General features: G+C 32.3%; 2 protein-coding genes across 2 annotated transcripts; one reads left to right on the top strand and one right to left on the bottom strand.

The window, feature by feature from the left end:
• Positions 1 to 4,733: 4,733 nt before the first annotated feature.
• LOC107479137 (uncharacterized) lies at positions 4,734 to 5,397 on the top strand. The gene is made up of 2 exons (XM_016099286.3): positions 4,734 to 4,919; positions 5,004 to 5,397. The coding sequence occupies exons 1-2, from the start codon at positions 4,735 to 4,737 to the stop codon at positions 5,329 to 5,331; spliced, it is 513 nt and encodes a 170-aa protein (XP_015954772.1). The 5' UTR covers position 4,734; the 3' UTR covers positions 5,332 to 5,397.
• Positions 5,398 to 13,185: 7,788 nt separating this feature from the next.
• Positions 13,186 to 18,469, bottom strand: LOC107479115 (aldehyde dehydrogenase family 7 member A1; the record flags this gene model as incomplete). The annotated part of the gene is given in 14 exon segments (XM_052259157.1): positions 13,186 to 13,445; positions 13,542 to 13,691; positions 13,828 to 13,925; positions 14,020 to 14,156; positions 14,323 to 14,491; positions 14,576 to 14,752; positions 15,138 to 15,318; positions 16,252 to 16,297; positions 16,390 to 16,453; positions 16,554 to 16,576; positions 16,728 to 16,800; positions 17,537 to 17,668; positions 17,800 to 17,886; positions 18,127 to 18,469. Coding segments are annotated over 14 exon segments (1,527 nt in total). The 3' UTR covers positions 13,186 to 13,390.
• Between the last annotated feature and the right edge of the window lie 1,001 nt (positions 18,470 to 19,470).

Raw genomic sequence — 19,470 nt, 5'->3', positions numbered from 1 at the left:
GGATGAGATGGTGGTGCAGTGATGAAAGCTGATTGAAATGGTGTTGCAAGAGTATTTAGTGGACGAGATGGTGGTATAGGGGCATTAGTTGGCTGAGATTGTGGTATAGTGATGGGAGCTGGTTGAGATGCTGGTGTAGCCCTCCCTCTATCCCTTCCTCTGCTCGTCTCTACTACTCTTCCTCTGCCTCTTCCCCTAACCACCCTAGATCTAGAAGGAGAAAGAGCATATCCATGTGCTATAGGAGCAGGAGCAGCATTAGATCCTTGTGTTGCAGCAGCATCACCAAATTGGACATCAGCAGCAGCACCAGCTCAATTTCCAACAGCAACATCAAATCCTTGTGTGCCTTCAACCTCAGGAGCTACAACAACAAAAGTCAATTACTAATAGTTCATTTAACACATCACCAAATTAACCCAAAGGCATTATCTATCACAATAGGGTTTGGGAAGTACCTCCTGCTATGTCCATATTGACCACAATTATTGCAGGTAACAGAAGTTCTAGTTCTTCTATATTTTGTTTATGACATGTTCTCATTAGGCTTTCTTATTCTAATCATCATTTGCCTTCTAAGTTTAACTCTAAATTCGGGGGGAGGAGGTCATAGTGGTGCATTGTATCTTTGGCCACATGTTCTCTCCGTTAATTGGTGATACTGACTTTTTATATGCGGCAAGATATTATGTTGGGTTGTAGTAGTTATTGCAATAGTCTTCAGAGTTATCACCTTTCTTAGGTATTGCACAACAAGCATGTGGGAAAGGCATACCACACAACCCCCAAAACAAACAACTACAAGTTCCAACCAGCAAATCCACAGCAGACCTCTCTATCATCATCCTATTCCTATGGTAAACTTCAAACTTTAAGTTTCATACCCACCTAGCTTGCCACTCCATAGCTCTAACAGCAATGACACCCAGCCTTTTTCTGGGTTTTGGTAAAATTGAACTTTCATACCTATCTGTCTTCTTTTTTTATCGGAAAATCTAGACATCTAATAACACCTAATCCATTCAAATATAGTGAGGTTTGGCTTGTCTCTTGCCTCCAGAATTCTCCCATTGAATGCCTCTGATATATTTCTCATTAACATGTCATTCTTGGCCAAAAATGTGAAGTTACTCTTTGTCCATAATTTTGGATCTAGAACCACCAACTTGTCATAGCACTCTCTGTTAATCTTCATTAGTTGATTCATCCTTCTTTCCTATTTCTCTACATATGTAGTTTTGACAATAAATAGAATAATATCCCTTAACACAGTTTTACCCTTATAAACCTTCTTACAATTGGCATATAAGTGCCTCAAGCAAAGCCTATGCTCCAACATTAACAACATCTCTTGAAGCACTTACATCAGCCCCTAAAAAAACATTTATGATTATCAAACACAACAAAATATCATTCAAATGCAAATCAAGTATTACAAATGTTTTACTTTTTGTTGGTCTGACATAAACACCCACTTTCTTTATTCTCTAATGTCATTCAACAGCAAATCCAGGAACTATCCCCAACTGTCCTTAGTCTCTTCCTCTACTACAGCCATAGCAATTGAAAACTATTATCATTTGGATCTCTACCTACAGCAACTAGCAATTGTTGTCCATGGTCACACGTCAAGTGACAACCATCCATACTAATAATGGGTCTGCAACCTACCAAGAAGCCTTGCTTCACTCCATCAAGGCATATACATTTTCAAATATCTTGGTTGGTGTGTAAGAGAAGGCCTATCAATCATTATTTGGAAGCTAGATCCTGAATTTACCCTAAGTATCTCTGTACAGTAATTCCTAAGCTTGGCATATTGTAGGATTTTCCTCCCATGCACCTCTTCTAATGCCTTTATCCTTGCCCAATAATCCTTGCCAACACTCATGTTTGTCATATATTTGTCTTGAATGGTCTGGATAACTGTCGAAATCTTCACTTCCAGCTCTTGGCTGATGTTGTTGGAAATCTTCTTTGATATCCAATTGCTTGATGCAAGTTTGACATTATAATTCCTCCCACAGGTATGTTTTTCATTCAATGTCTTGATCCTAAAATAATTAGAACCCCCAACATTACTTGCAAAATACATCCACTTGCACTTTTCCTTTCTTCCCTTGCAAACAACTTTGCACCTTACTTTGTAATTTTTGTTAAGCCTGATGTCTCTGCCATTCAATAGGGCATGCTCCTTAATAACATCTTTAAACTAATTTAGTGATTTGAATTATAATCCCACCTGAAAATACTCTCTACTCATCTCTGCCTCATTGCAATTTGGAAACCACATCTTCTTTATCATGTCATTAGAATTTTCCTCATAACTATTTCCAGTTTCATATCTATCAGGGATGTCTCTAATTTTCTCATCAACCTCCCCTAAACCTTCATCACCTGGAGCAACCCTATCTGTAAGAGCCTCTTCATTCAGTGGGCCATTGAATCACCTGAACATATTTAATTATGGATTATTATCCTCTAACTCAAACCCAAAGTGATCCTCGTGATCACCATCATCAGTACTATCATCAAATGCCTCTTTTTCAGTAGAAGGCTCTTACTAAGCATTCACTTTAACTTTTATCAATCCACTGCCATTGTCCTTACCTTCCTCTGCCATATAATCAACGTCACTAGAAGTGATTTCAATCTCGTTACCTTCTTCGACTCCATCAACAACATACACCTCACAATTTCACAGAATCTGACACCAAAGATCTAGCCATTCTCATTGCATCCCCATCAGACTTCATCTCTTTAAGACTTGATTTCAAATCCATATCTAATTCCTTATACCGTAACTTGGCGTATCTCTTTTACCACAGTTACTTTAACTCACTCACAATCTCTTGAAAAGATCATTCATCAACAACAAAATACAAATCATTCATAATCTACCTAAATACTCTAATCCGTGTCGGTATCAACAAATTTTTCATCGTGGTGGACCTCAATGGTGAAACCTGAATCTCCCATTACTACATGAATAAACAAAAAAAATGCAACAACATAATTTTTTATTCAAGCATTTTCAGAAATCAAAAAGTTCTAATAAATAACCCAATAAAATCTCACATGCAGAAAACAAGAAAAATATTTCAGTGAATAAGAAGGATAAGCAATATCTTGCCTAGAAACAGCAGAAACTCCTTCAACGTTGACAGTGATAACGGAGAAACGACACTCTCTAGTAACACTGGTGGAGTTGAGCTCGGCTAAATATGGTGTGCTCGACAAAAGGATGAAGGAATGAGTGAAGGGGAGGGGTTTTCGTCTAAGTGTGAGAACAAAAATTAAGAGGGATAGTTTTGTCTTTACGAAAATAGGATGAGAGTGACCATTAGGGATTCAAAAAAAAAAGATAGGGAATCTTTAAATTAGAAACAGAATATTTTGTTAAACCAAACGTTTTACTCATGGTAGGAACTTAATTAAAAAAAATAGAGTATATACCCAAATAGGTTCCTAAGAAATTTTGCGTCGGTCGTTTTTGTCCACAAAATTTTTTTATTTCATTGAGGTCTTTTAATTTTATAAAAATAACATATAAGTCCTTCCATCACACTTTTGAGAACTTATTTGTCCAATTGAAAATAACATACCTGACTAATATATATTTGTAAAATTCAGGGATCTCAATATAATAAAAAATTTTTGGGATGAAAACATCCGAGCAAAATTTTTCAAGGACATATTTGGTATATACTCCGAAAAATATTGGTTCAGAGACTTAATTAAAAAATTGATGAAACTATAAGGACTAACAAAATAATTAAATCTTATTAATTTTCAAAATTTTTTTGATAATAGTATCTTTTTCTATGTAATTAATATTATTTATATTTAACAAATTAGAAAGTTCATAAATAATGAAAACATCATGTGAATTATTTGACCTTCAAAGACGATTCATATAATGAATTAATTTTTTTCACTAGTTATTCTTTACATATTTAGAAAGAATTTCATTATTTAAATTTTTTATTTTATTATCTAATTAGTAATATTGGTGAACATTAGTAATAATAAAAATATATTCCTTCATCTTTGACTTTGTAATTATAATTTATTTTAAATTTTAAATTCAATTAATTTTATTTCTTTATCTGAAAAAAGTAAATTAAACTATAATTTGACTTAATAATAATAATAATAATAATAATAATAATAACAATAATCAGTAACTATCTTAAACATTATATTTTTATTATTAAATTATTAAAATTAATTAGTATACATTGATAATATAAGAGAGTTTTATATCATTAAAATTAATTAAGGACTTGAAGAATATTTAAATAATGAGTGTAACAAGATGACTACAATAACCCTAATAACCAACAGGAGAGGATGTACAAGATTAAATCAGTGCTAAAAAAGGGTATACATTGAATGCTTAAAAAAGGAATAGTAAATAAACTACTATTTTCACCAAAATTTAGAAGAAAGAAAAAAGTTGTGTTTATAGAAAAATAAGTAAAGTATTACTTTATCGATAAAATTTAGAACGTTGACAAATTTATTATAAATAAAATTAATTTAATCTATTTATAGATAAATTTATCGGTTAATAAAAAGAATAATTTACTCAATAAAATCCAATATTGTTTGATCGAAATTTAGACAGTTCATTAGCACATGATGGCAGCATAAATAAATCTGTCTTCTCCTACGTTATCATCATTATTTATTAATTTTACGATCATTGCACATTTGCAATCTAAAAAGCAAATGGCAATCACACCATCAAGCTCCGAATCTCACACACCTACACCGAAAACCATTCTACAGCCGCCTTCACAGCCGTCGCTGCCACCACCACAGACACCAGCCGAGAACACCGAGTGCGTAAAATGCGACTCGTGCGGCTTCAGTGAGGACTGCACCCCTGCATACATCACTCGCCTTCGCCACAGGTACGTACAAAAATAATATTTTCGACGAGTTATTATCGGAGTCAATAGAATTTGACTAAAAGAAAAAAAAAAACATCAATATAGGTACCAAGGTCGGTGGCTGTGTGGGTTATGCATTGAAGCAGTGAAGGAAGAATCAATGAGGTCAGAGAGGGACATATCAACGGAGGAAGCTCTTAACCGCCACATGAAGGTCTGCACGCAGTTTAGAACGCTGTTGTCGGTGCCTTCTTTGCATGAAACGGAGCATCCAATCTCCGCTCTCGGCCGCGTCATTCTCCGGCGAATGGACTCTTCCCCGCGGAGGCATCTCAGGTCCAACTCCGTTGGCTCTATGCATCCTGTCAATGCCGTTGGACCATCGTCCTCTCTCCTTCGAACTGGTAGTTGCTTCCCTTCTCTCTCTCGTTAGCGGATTTCTCAGTGATTCGCATGTTATTGAAAGAAAAAAAAAATATGAGAGAATTAAGTTCTATAATGTGACACAAAACTTTGATATTTAGATTAATGGGAGCCTCTTATTATCCCAATTTACAGGTCATCAAATTACTCTAAAGTCTAATAGTTGTTAAAACAAAAGTTTTGACAGAAATTGTAATACTGATTGAATGAAATGTGACGATAATATTTCTTATTTATCAGAACATAACGGCTCTTTCGGGAAAAAAAATTCTGATTATTAGCATTTTGTAAATGAAGTAGATAATTGGCAAAGTTTTCCAGTGTTTAAGATTTGACTGGAGCTAGGTTCAATCTGATTAGTGACTTAGATGCTGGCAATTTAATTCTTCAGTTGTTCTTTTTTCTTCACCATTGTACATAGAGCTTGTATTGAACATTAATAAGAAAAATAACGCTATGAAAGTTTTCTTTAAGTTTTCCATTGTCAATGTGTTTCTCCTACTAGTCCATTATGGTTCAAAGTGTTGCCAAATCAAATGGTTTTTGTTTCCTTCATCACAAGTTAAAATACGAAAATTTTAGTCTTTTGACAACTTCTTTTCTAGTTCGATTTGTCACTTGATTAGAGAATTATCGGTCATTTCTTTACTTTTCATCTTTTGGGTTTGGGGTTAATTAAGGAAGTATTACTTAGGAAGATTTAGGTTACCACTAAAAGATTTTGACGATATTAATTCGTTTTACCGTTGTGGTGGTGTGGTGACTAAGCACCCTTTTGGTGCATTCTAGTAGAAACAATTTAGCCTTTATTGACTTGTAGACTTTTGCATGAAACATGGAATATAATTACAAAGAAAAGGAAAAAATATAATTCACAAAATATGGAATTAGCCGTTTCCCAAATAATGATTCCGCGTGAGCTTAGCTGTATTCTATCAAATTTCAGCATAAATATTTACCAGAAATGACTTTATTTGAGGATCTTTTTCCCATCACAGAAAAGGTAGAGGTTTATGAGAAACATTTGAATTCTGTATATGTGATAAACTTGAGCACATGTTCATTGAACTCATTTTTTATAATTTTCTTTAATATAACTTCTATATTTCTCCATAAGCCCTCGAAGTTTCAAAGTGAACTATGATACAGATGCAACATGATAAGATATAAGATATGTGAATAAACGAATTTAAAATTTTTATAAAATTATTTTTAAATAAATTATAATAATATTTTGATATTTTATTAATACTAAAATATAAAGTAATTTTATTTAAATATTTTTAATTTTTTTAATTATATAAAATATTTAAAATATTTTTTATTTTAATAATTAATAATATATACTATTTTTAAATTCATTTCAAAAATACTTATTAACAATAAGACTAAACACGCTGGCACGTAATGGTATTTAAGTGTGTTTACGTGTATTTGGAGAAAAAAAATTTATTTTTTCTATTAAAACACAATTGAACACAAAAGACACTTATGTCGAACGAATGTCAATAAGTATCGTGTCCAAAATATATTCAGCACGCGAATACTTAAACACAACAAATTAAAAAGTGTCGGTACTTCTTAAAAAATGAGTCATCGACACGTAAGTAATAACAAAGCATTGGTTACCACTGGGCACACCGGATGAGTATGAAATGATATCAAAATTTTTATTTTGATCCATTTAGAACAATTAAAATGGTAGTTTATTTATTTCGCGAGTCAATTTTCATAAAGATTAACTAATGACTAAAAAATAAAAGGTGAATGATATATGATAGCAAAGTGCTACGATAAATTTTAGGATATTATATTTAATGGTATTTTATAATATTTTAGAATATTTGAAATTTTAGATAATTCTAGAACGTTTAAAAATAATTTGAAAGGTTTTAGAAGACTTTAGAAAATTTTAGAAAATTCTAAAAAGTCATAGAGCATTCTAATAGAATATAAATGTATGTAAAAAGTATAGAATAATCTAAAAGTGTTTAGAAAAATGTGATAGGTTAGATATTTGTAATAAAAGTTTTAGATATTCAATTTGTATCGTTGATTAGATTTAATCATGTTCGTCTATTAAGGAAATGAATGATTATAAATAGAAGTTAGAGTTTTGGTATTGAGTGTGTGAGTCGCAAACACTTGAATAGTGAAGTGCTCTTTCTATCAAAACATTATTTCTCTTGTGTTCTCAGCTTTTTTGGTAAAATATTGAGGGTCAGGTTGACTTTGTCTTAACTCAAGAAGTTGAATAAGTCCAAGTGACAATATGATAGCGTTGGAGTGTGTTCAAGACTGTGACAATTTTGGTATCAGAATAATGTTCTAAAAAGAGCACACATGGTTCGTAGGTGTGGCTTTTGGTATGACCATGGATCATGTTGATACTTAAAGGGGAAGGGATGTTATTCTTTCTCAACAAAAAAGGAAGAAGGTGCGTTCTTCAAGTAAGCCTAGAGATTAAGGACTCAAATTTCTTATAGAAAGAGTTTTTTGTTGGAGAATAGTTTATCTTCTATAGATGTGTACTTTCAAATGATAGAACATTACTAGAAAACTCTTGAGACTCATGTGTTAGCAGAACTAGATGATTTCAAAAAAAGTATGCTTTAAATAGAAGAGAAGCTTGGAAATTCTTTGAAATAATTTGAGGAGGTTCAAGTTTGGTTCAAAGAGGCAAAATCTTGATCGACTAATTATAAGGGAGATAGCAAAGATTGATCTCCCAAAACCAAATGAGTTCAAAGACATAAGGTATGCTCAATAGATGGAGAACTTCCTATAGAAAATGTAGAGGCACTTCGAAGGTCAAGAAGTGGTTGAATAACCAATAAATATACGTACTGTAGTCCTATACCTTTCTGATAATGAAAAATAATACTTGCAACATAACCACATCAAAGAATTTTAAAAGGAATTAAAAAGATCATTATTTTTCTAAGAATGTGGCCTATGAAATAAGGAAGAAGTTGAGAAAGTTAAAGCATAAGATCATAATTAGTGACTACATAAAATAGTTCACTACTCTCACGCTTCAAATTTCTAACTTAGCATCAGAAGATGTATTTTTCTTCTTCATTGATAAGCTACAACCTTAGATAAAGCAAGAATTGCAAAGAAGAAATATTAAGGATGTTGATGTAGTTATCATGGTGGTCGAATCACTCACTAAATATCATCGGGTCTTTTTCCAAACCTAATTCTGCTAAGGTGAGAAAGAAAAAGGGAAGAGTTTCTCAACCAAGAAAAAAGGAAAGTACTCTTCAAAAAAAGAGTATGACAAAAAATGAAATTTTCGTGTAAAAAAAATGACGCTTCATGTGCAAGGGATCACATCAAATGAAGGGATATCTCAAGTTAAGGACTTTAGCATCTATCGTCAAGGAGTGAGAGGCTCACTCATAAGTGATTGAATGTGTTGGATTTGTCTAACTCGTGAATGATCTGAAAGGCAAAGAGTTAGGCCCTGTAGAAAAAAAAACTCGATGTATGTCAAGGCCTTTATAAATAGAAAATTCATCATAGTTATGATCGACACTGATTCTACACATAACTTCATCACACCTAATAAAACAAAGAGACTTGAGTTTAAGATAACCAAACGGGACTGGTTGGGTTAAACCCGTGAATATGAAGGTAAACTTCTTAAAGGAGTAGTAAAATAAGTTGAAATGACTCTTGATTTGTGAAAGGGCCTCGTGAATTTCTTAATAGCACTCAAGAATGATTTTAAAATAGACATCGGGCTAAATTTGTAAATTAAGGTAAATATAATACATATATCGTACTACGACATAGTATGTGTCATAGAAAAAGAGTCTCCATGCATGGTCCCTAAAATCTCTAAAGCTAGAGGATCACTAATGTTTTTTATTATGCAAATCAAGAAAGGGTTCAAGAAGGAAAAGACGGCAAATTTGGTTATAAGAAGAGTCAATATCTGAAGGAGAAGATTTTTCTCTTGAAATTAAGAAAGTCTTTAAAGATTTTTTCAAAGCAGCAACCACCTAGGAGGAAGGTGGATCACAAAATTGAATTAATTGGAGTTAGAAGGAAAGTCGTCTACCTTAGCACAATATAAGATGGCATCCAGAAAACTTGATGATAAGGCAAAATTGATAAGCCGCCTACCTTTATATATATCTTTTTATTTTTAGTTGTGATTGGATGAATGTGAAAAATAAGATCTAGATTTTTTTTCTCTATGCATGTATTGAATTGATATTAAGAGAAAATAGAAAAAATAATTTAGAATTTTATCCCTCTATGCTCATATATATTTTTAAAAATTGATTTATTTTAACAAAATATATAGAAGTAGATAGAACTTAGTAAAATTAGGTAGAGTAATTGTTGAGAGTTAAGTAGCTTTCACTTAATGAGTGTTGACATTTCTTAATTTCATCTTCATTAATGTATAGCATGAGGGTATTATTTTGTCTAAGTGTGGGAGAATTGATAAATTCATTTTTCGTGATGATTTTTAGATTGAAAATAGTGAAATTTTGTAAATGCATAATTTTGTGAATTTTTTCTGATCGTGCTTAATTGATTGAAACATGTTTTTTAACCCTTTAAAATTGTCAAAATAATTTTACTTTTATTTCGGTCGATATTTTGATATGTTTGTTGAAATTGTTTAAGGTTTAAAAGAAAATAATAGTTTAAAAAAATGAAAAAAAAAAACATACAAAAGTGAACATTTCATAAAAAAAATGAAGAATTGGCAAGTTACAAAAATGCGTATATATCATGTATACACACATGAGATGAATACGCATCATAGTTATCTCCTACCTCACTAAAAAAGCAGTTACTCACAATTTGAGAGTCAGTTTTGGCCCAATTTAATCCAATTTTAGTGCATTTAAAGGAAGCACAAAGAAAGATTCAACAGACAACTTTACATACACTCATTTTACACAATTCTTAGGACTTTAGTTCATATTTCTAGTGAGAGGTTATCTTTAGATTTGGATTTTAATCTTATTTAATTATAATTTTGCTTTTATTTTTTTTGTTTCTTTACACATTTACTTAGAATTTTTTTTAATTTTACTTTGCTTTCATCTTGCAACTTTATAAATTATGTGAATTTTTTATTTTCATTATGAATTTGATGTTTTATATTTTATTTATATTTATTTGAGTTGTTATTGTTAAATTCTTGTAGTGGATAGTTATAGTTCTTGTTCATTTTTTATAATTTATAATGATTTACTTTCATGCACGCCAAGTATTTGAAATATTTACATTAGTTATGAAGTATATTTTCTTTATTTCGCTTGAGGTTGAGAATTTAGGTGATCTTTAATCATTAATATCTAATTTGATTGATAATTTAGAGTTGTAAGTTATTCTTATTTTTATTAACGCTAAATTTTTACTAAATTCAATCAATAAGATGGTTTGGATTTGTGAATTAAGGCCAATTATACTTTCTTCAATTTTATAGAGATTGACTATATAAATGCTATTAACTTTTAACAATTATCATGTTTATGGTTAGTGTCAAGATAGCTAAAACTCTTTTAACATTTGAATTTTCTCTATTTTATTAGTTCATTGCCTTCATTATTTCTAGTTTAATTTAATTACTTCCTGGTATAGTTATCATTTTAATTATTGCCCTTTATCTCATGTTTGCTTAGTTAATTCTTTACGCGCTCATTGATTCTAATTTATTACAATTTAGTTATTAATTGCTCTTTTAATTTCTACTCAATTTAAATTTTTATTATTGCAATCAAACCTCTTATTCTTATAGCCAATGATTGTGCATCCTATTGTAAGTTCAAGAAAGAACCAATTATTTATTTAAATTGTGATATTTTTAAACTAAAATTTGAGATTGTTAATTATTGGTTTAGAGTGACAACAAATCTTGAGCTTTTTAATTTATGAAATTCTAAACCGGTTCTTACTTCTTAACACTCATCCGAGGCCGATACGTTTTCTTTCTCATCATGGGTCTCCTTGCTATTAATTAAAATTTTTCATATGGTGTATGTGGAGGAGCTTACCCCTTTCATCATGTAATTCCACATCACAATGGACTAGCAACAGATCTTCATATAGTGCACCCACCCTATTGGAACATTCTTTCTCTAGACCTTGCACTTGGCTCTTTATCACATCTACCGTCAGTTTCCTTTCTTTAATTTGTATTTATGCTCATAGTTATAAATTCTTCCTCATAGCATGTTTTCTTAACAAAGATATTAAACTTTTTTCCCCATTCATCTCTAATAGAACCATATCGAGAATCAGTGGCATCCATATTGTGTCAACCAAAGCTCTGGCCGAGTTGAAATTATCCTTCAAGATCGACTTTCTATGTAGCTTTAAAACGGTTTCCTAGACTACAACTATTCTCTGAAAGTTTTTTTCATGGATGGCATATCAATGATCTCCACCGAGACTTTTCTTGTTCTATTAACTTCTTGTTCAGACCACCTTCTTATCTCTCCAAAATAGTTCAACAAGAATGACGAATGTAATGCTTCTTCCATGTTCTCCATAGGCAAATGTGAGGATCATTTTCAAAGGTCCCAAACATTATTGTGTCAATATTTAGAGACACATGACCATCTCCTCAGCTTCCAACGGTATAACTGTTTCCCCCACAATACTGCTTTTAAAAAGAGTTGTTGACCCTTTTTTTTTAGACAAGACGACGTCTATGAATTAATTTTTAAAAGTTTATTTTTTCAAAATTATAATACTTATATTTGATAAATCAAATAAAAATTTACATCTAATAAGCACAAAAATAATTATTATATTTGGTAAAATAATTTTAAAAATTTAAAATATCATAATAGATACAAATAAATTTAAATATTTATTGATATATGAAATTATATTATATTTTTTAATTTTGATAAACATAAACTAATTTTAAAAACATCTCCTTAATTGTTTACAAAATAACTTCCGACTTTAAACTGATACAAGTACATATATATAATTTTTTTATTATTATCAAATAAAAAAGAGGTGTTAAACCTAATTCTGGCACGCGTTCCCCCAAAGAAAACTAGCAATTCGATCCCATTATTGTGACACTTTTGGTAGCATTACGAATGTCGTTCCCTATTTTTGTTTGCTTACTAGTGTCTAAGAAAGTGAACAGGAAATAAACGTGTGATCCATTATCAAGGTTTCTTTTACGTGATTTCTGTTACCCCATATTGGAAAAAAAATGATAAATTAAACTCAGATACGGGGTAGTTATCACAATCATCATAACAGACAAGAATTTCATCATTATTGTTCCTTTGCTCTTATTTCTTTGGCTTTTTATCTTAATAATAGAGATCTAGCCATGTTACTTGGTTAGGGATGCATTGATGTCATGACATAACCTAGAACTAAGGATTACTGGATTAGGGGACTGCTCATTCGTACTAGCCTGTGTAGATATAATATAGTCTTATTTGATCCATAAATATTTAAGTCCGGATCATTCTTCTGTGTTCAAGAAATGCATTTACACTCTCTAAAGTTTAAACACTACAATAATACTTGCATATAACTATTAAAACCTTTACACTAGCACAAAGAGTTAAACTTACATCTTTGTAAGATACAAGATCCTTCTTTACTGTGTCAGCATATTTAGATATAAAATAATCTAGATATGCTCATGAAGAATTTGTATTTTCCTTGTTTATTATCACATTCTTTAATCTTTATAGCTCCTAAACAATTCACCGGTGAAAGAGGCTAGAATAATGTGCCTAAGTTAGAACTTATGGTAGTGTTAAGGTTCTTGAACCGAGAGAGAAAATGACACAGACAATGAAGTAGGACAAGTGCATCTAGAGTACCAAACATAATAAGAAAAGAAGAGCCACAATTGAAGCTAAGTTTTTATTTTTGCACCTGATTTATTGGATATTTGTTTGTTACATTGAAACTGTCTAGTCAAGGTGCATTCTTTTACAGCATATCTTGCTAAAACAACACTTTGAAGCCATATTAGCCAAATTTCAATTTGGCATATAGATTCTCTCCTCTTGCTGAAAATTGCAGTTAATTACCTCACGTGCAAGGATAGTTTTCTAGCCAAAGTTTATTCCCTGAGCTAATGGGAGTTCACTTCCATAATTGATGGTACTGCCAAAGACACAGAAAAAAGATTTATTATTTACTCTCAACAGAGCTTATCAATCAAGGACCAATGCAACAAGTTAAAACTGAACAGAGACTTACCATGTAGAACGGCGCATGTATTGCTTCCAAGAGTCACTTCCTGCTTCACGACCACCGCCGGTTGCCTTTTCCCCACCAAAGGCACCACCAATCTCAGCTCCATTTGTCGGTATGTTTACATTCACTATACCACAATCACTACCTCGTGGCCTGCGTATACATCATGAGCAGCCAGAATACAGAGCTTATCAGACTATAAATCACCCTAAACTTTTACAAAGTTTCAGATGGTACTTGAGCACCTATGCTGTTCAGTAGAAGAGAGTGCGAGTCTATGAGTACTTACCCAATCCACTTGAATATAGCTTCAGGTCGTCTTGTGAAGATTGAACTACTCAGCCCTTGAGGAACAGAATTGTTCAAGATAATTGCTTCTTCTAGAGTCTAAGTAAAAAATTAAGAATTTATGAAGCTCAATTCGAGAATAATTTTATCGGAGCAAACCAAATTAGAAAAATCGAGAGGGATAATATGATACCTGAAATTTCATAACATATAGTACTGGACCAAACAATTCCTCTTTAACTACAGGAGCATCTGGAGAAATCTCAACAATTGTCGGTTGTACAAAATTTCCTTCCGAATCTACTATGGACCCACCTGTTAAGATCTTCCCTCCCTGTTAATCAGAGCTTTTAGTAAAACATCACCACACACGAAGAATAAATCACTCACCATATTTGAACAAAATGCAGAAGACTGCATATATTACCAACTATTTAGTCCAAGTACAGATTAATACAACACTATAACGTTTAACATGAAGAGTGTAACACAATACATGCCTGTGATTTTATGGCTGAAATACCATTCTTGAAGTTTTCCACTGAAGAACGAGTATGCAAGGGGCCAACTAGAGTCCCTTTCTCGAGGGGGTCCCCAATTTTTACTTGTTTGTAGACTTCAACAAGTTGATCTAGTACATCTTTGTAAATACTCTCATGCACAAACTGTAGGAGCAAGAGTACAATGCATCTATATTAGAAACTAAATATATCTCAAAAAAGAGCACGCAGCAAGTTTGACTTCAATACCAGTCTACGGCATGTTGTGCAACGCTGACCAGCAGTTCCTACAGCAGCAAACAGAATAGAGCGCACAGCAAGTTTGATGTCTGCATCATCCATGACTATAATTGCATTGTTACCACTTAGCTCAAGCAGGCATTTGCCAAATCTTTCATTAACTATTTTCTGGACCGTCAAGCCGACCTGTAGAAGAGAACGAACTATTATCAAAACAGCAACATAAATTGAAGTCTTCCAATCAATCTGAACTAAGTAAATATTTGCACAGAATGAAATGCGTTTCGGAAGGTGATGTGTTCAACATATTTGATTACACAGTGCATGACACATCGAAGTAGTCGCCCTTACGGAGATTATGTAAAGCCCTTTAGGTATCAGATACTAAATTTCTTCATATAAAATAACCACTAATGTAGGCAACTAAATGTGACAACTACACCTTCTAACATAGAGAAGAAGCATATACATACTATCTGATTAGTTTAATTATGTTATCTGTTTAAAACATTGTATGTCAGTAGCAAAAAAGAAAGATATGCACAATGACCAATTATACAAAAGATAGTACCTTTGTACTTCCAGTAAATGAGACCAGGGGAATGCGTGTGTCTTTTGCTATTGCCTGACCAATTTCCGCACCTCCACAGAAAGAGGTGAATATTGCACCAGGCAAGTTGTTCTTCTCAAGAACTTCAGCTACTAGCTTTGTCACAGCAATAGTTATCAATGGAGTTGTTGGAGCGCCCTTCCTTGAATGCATATGGTAATTAGAAAAAGTCATTTTGTTGAAAAGAAAATAAATTCAATTGCCAATTTGAAATACTCCAGAGGAAGAAGCTGACAAAACATTACATAAATATCTATTTGCATACAGGATGCAGCTCATTTCATCAGCAGTGTCAATAATGAATAATCACATAATCATTATATCTTTGTGATGGATTCTTTCCAGGTTATGTAGCACGATCGAGGACAACATAATAATAATTTTCCTAGCTAATTATGCCAATTCTTTGGTATGTCAGTGTGGAAGCATGGTTGTGCTCACATGGTTGTGTATATTATGTGAAAGTTAAGCGTGTGAACAGTGATAGATGGAGCACCTCAGAAAAATGAACACCGTATGCAACATTTAAAAGGGCGATCCAATGTGCATGACCACCACATGCTGGGTTTGGGAGAGTCGATGTAATACAGCCTTTTATCTCTGCAGGTGCAGAGACAGTTTCCAAAATTTGAATCCTTGACATCCATGTCACATGGTATCAACTTTGGTGTTGTATCACAGCATTATTTCAGATAAATTACAACCAAAGGATGGTACATTAAACAAATTGGGTTGAATAAAGAGGATGCATAGTTGCAGGAAAGCCCAAAAGGCTGTTCCTGTCAATCTCAGGGAAAATGTACACTGAAGTGGGTAAAATACACACATCAAACGCTAATTCATCAGGAATCAAAATTAGCTTTTTAGAGTTAAGAGCTAGTGTTATCAAAGTCAAATAAACTGGTGGAACAAATAAGAATACAAAAATTAATTCCAACCTATTGTGCAAATGCAAATCAAAATACAGCAAACAAATGATACACATCATGAAATATAAACAATAACTACCACAGTCTGGCATACAATGATTAGTTGATTAATCTCAATAAGCATCTCAACACATATTTATACTTACCAGACAACACAGTTACCACAGACTAATGCAATGCAAGCATTCCACCCTGAGGCACAAAGGAAATGTGCAAGTTTTAACTACAAGGGAAGCATCCAAAACTTTCAGATGATAGAAGCTACATGTTGAGAAAAAGCATACCTAGAACAGCACATGGAAAGTTGAAAGCAGTTATCACGCCAACTATTCCCAGGGGGTTCCATGTCTGGTGTAAAAACATGCATAACAACACAGTTAATTATTATACATCACATTACAAATAGAGGAGTCTGTAAAAGATTGTGGTTTAAACTGAAATATCACACCTCAAGCATCATGTGGTCCGGACCTGTAAAGAAACAAGATGAAAACAATAACTCAAACTGAAAATATTTGGAGATAAACAAGTTTAACTATATATGTCTACTTCTAAGTTTTCACTGCAAACTATTTGTAATAACTATCTAACCAGGGTGATCAGTTAATATTCGCAATCTTACGTTCTGATGGTATAATTTGTCCATTCAATTGCCTGCTTAGCCCAACAGCATAATCACACATGTCGATAATTTCCTGTGATAGATGGTTAAAAGAATTTAAATTGCATCATATGTAAATACGGCTTACAAATTATAAATATTTCACTTTCTAATCTTGGCTTTTGCAAAGGGTATATGATTCAATTAGTTCTGTGCATAATTTAGAAAAACAAAGCATGATTTCTTTGTTTAGTTAACCAATATACTCGGCATATATTAACTAGATGTGCCCCAAATAAGAATTAAACAACTTCAAAACTGACCAATCTTGAGAGAACCAAATATAGGGCATAGGCCAAAATGATGCAGTAACTATTTAACACTTCCAAAATATATGGAATGTTTGCAGAAACTGAAACAAATCATAATATTGTGGACATAAACTGTGCCGAGAATCAAATTCATCGATTAAAATCAAAGCTTGACAACATATTTGACCGATAACTGTGATGTTAGGTATCTTCAACTCCTCTGGACCGGCCCACACGAAAAATTATTATTTGACAAGACATTGAACCCTCTTACACTTCTAAGAACATTTGCAGCATTATTACAAGATAACTTATCTATACGGCACAAAACTCCACCAAAAGCAACAAACATTTTGGTGCCATTGAAGACATTAAAATGCTTTGTTCTAAAACCAGCTGAGTCCTCTTACTATCTATCTCGATTAAGTTGCCATTAAAGAAGATAGGTAACCCAACTCCAAAGCCAGCGAAATCAACAATATCTTAAAGAACATTGTAGAGTAAAGAGATTCATGATACCTGAACCTCCCCGATTCCTTCGGGAAGAATTTTTCCCATCTCAAGAGACACCAATTTACCAAGAGGCTCCAACTTAGCCCTTAATGCTTCACCAATCTGTCTTACAATCTCACCTCTCTTAGGCGCTGGAACCTGGAATATTACAAGTACATTCCAACAGTATATAAATGCAGTACTCGATCAGGCAATCCTACCATATTACTAAAATACAACTTAAAAGGATGGAAATTATTAAAGGAAAAGAAAAAAGTTTAAGCACTGACTGTCATCCATATTTTAGCTGCTTCATTGCAAGCATTCAATCCCTCCTCATAATCTTGCAAAGTTGGTTCGGTCACTTGAGCAATAGCCTAATTTCAAAAACACAGTAAGCTAAATTATATCATATTATGTATACAAATCTATGATAACCAAAAAATCCCAAATCAACAGTATAACGACAATTTTTTGCAAATCAAGCTCAGATGAAGGGATAATTATTAATAATAACAAACTAAGAGCCCTTTTCTATCTGAAATTAAGAAGAATTGCTATTCCCTTTCACTATGTGTGACTCCAACAATTCATCAAACGTGCAAAAAGGAAAGGACCTGATTGTTAGAAGGACTAAGAGAAGTGGTTGAAGAACCGTTGGCCTTCCATTGGCCGTTAATGTAAGAGCCAATATTGTTGGAAGCCAAACCGATCTCCTTAAAGAACCCCAACCCTTTGTCCTCCGAACCCATTCTTTCCCAGAAAACCGATCGAATAGAGAGAAAGTAACTAAACCGTGCGATTAAGATGAAGCTGGGAAGCAGGACCCAAAAAAGATTGCTTAATAATAACGAGTGAGTCAGTAGATATGGTTCTGAGAAAGTTGGAAGTGTGCGTAGTGAGTGACTCCTATTAGTTAAGAGGGTCGAAGTCAGAGTCACACAGAGAGAGAGAGAGAGAGAGCACTTTTGCTTTCGATAGTGAATACTATGCTGTGTAAACAGTGGTGTCTATTTATTAAAGGGATTAAAAATTATTATTTAATTTAAAAAATAAAAAAAATAATATTTAAAAAGTGATATTTATTTACTAAAAAAATTAAAAATTATTATTTAATTTAAAAAATATAAAAATAAATAATTTTTAAAAAATTAAAATTTATTACAAAAAATAAATTAAATAAAAATTAAACAAAAATTTATAGACATCGGAAAATTAGCTAATGCTTCCAGATCATAATTGAGTTTGCGTGGGACGTCACGGAAAGATTTCTCATGGTTTTGTCGTGTTGTGGCCACTGTTTAACATGCACATGCTTACACGTCGGTTAGAGAAGAAAGTAGCCAAACATGGAGGGTGGAGTTGCGTAGGACAACAGGATCGCTACAAACTACAAAGTTCTCTTTCCCCATAAGACCATGTTTGATGGGAAGAAAAAAAATAAAAAAAATAAAAAAAAAAATTTGAGTAAAATTTTATTTTTTAACTGTAATAAAATATATGTTGAAATATAAATACATATTGAAAATAAAATAAATTACACATGTATTTATATACAAATATAACGATGACTAATTTTAGTAATTGATTTTAATATATAAATAATATTTTTATTAATCAAATCCAATTAAATTAGTCTAACATCAATAAAAATCAATTATGAATAACATTACTCTAAAGAAATTTTTTAAATAAACAAAAGAATATTTTATTTATCAAAATATATAATTTATAATATTTTTATGAAAATTCATCAAATATCTTATCTTATTTACACTACAAACGAGATACGGCACGAAATATAATCGTATCACGTTTGTACACGATTTTATCTCGTTTACAGTATAAACGAGATATATGTATTCTTATTGGTGAATTATATAGTAACGATGTAAGTTTATATATCTTTCTTTTTATGGGATGAAAGAGAGATTGAAAAATGTAGGACCCACACTTTGAAT

Source organism: Arachis duranensis, chromosome 3 (assembly GCF_000817695.3).
Source record: "Arachis duranensis cultivar V14167 chromosome 3, aradu.V14167.gnm2.J7QH, whole genome shotgun sequence".
Lineage (NCBI taxonomy): Eukaryota > Viridiplantae > Streptophyta > Magnoliopsida > Fabales > Fabaceae > Arachis > Arachis duranensis.
The sequence above is the reverse complement of the archived record's forward strand: the minus strand, read 5'-3'. Positions and strand labels throughout refer to the sequence as shown.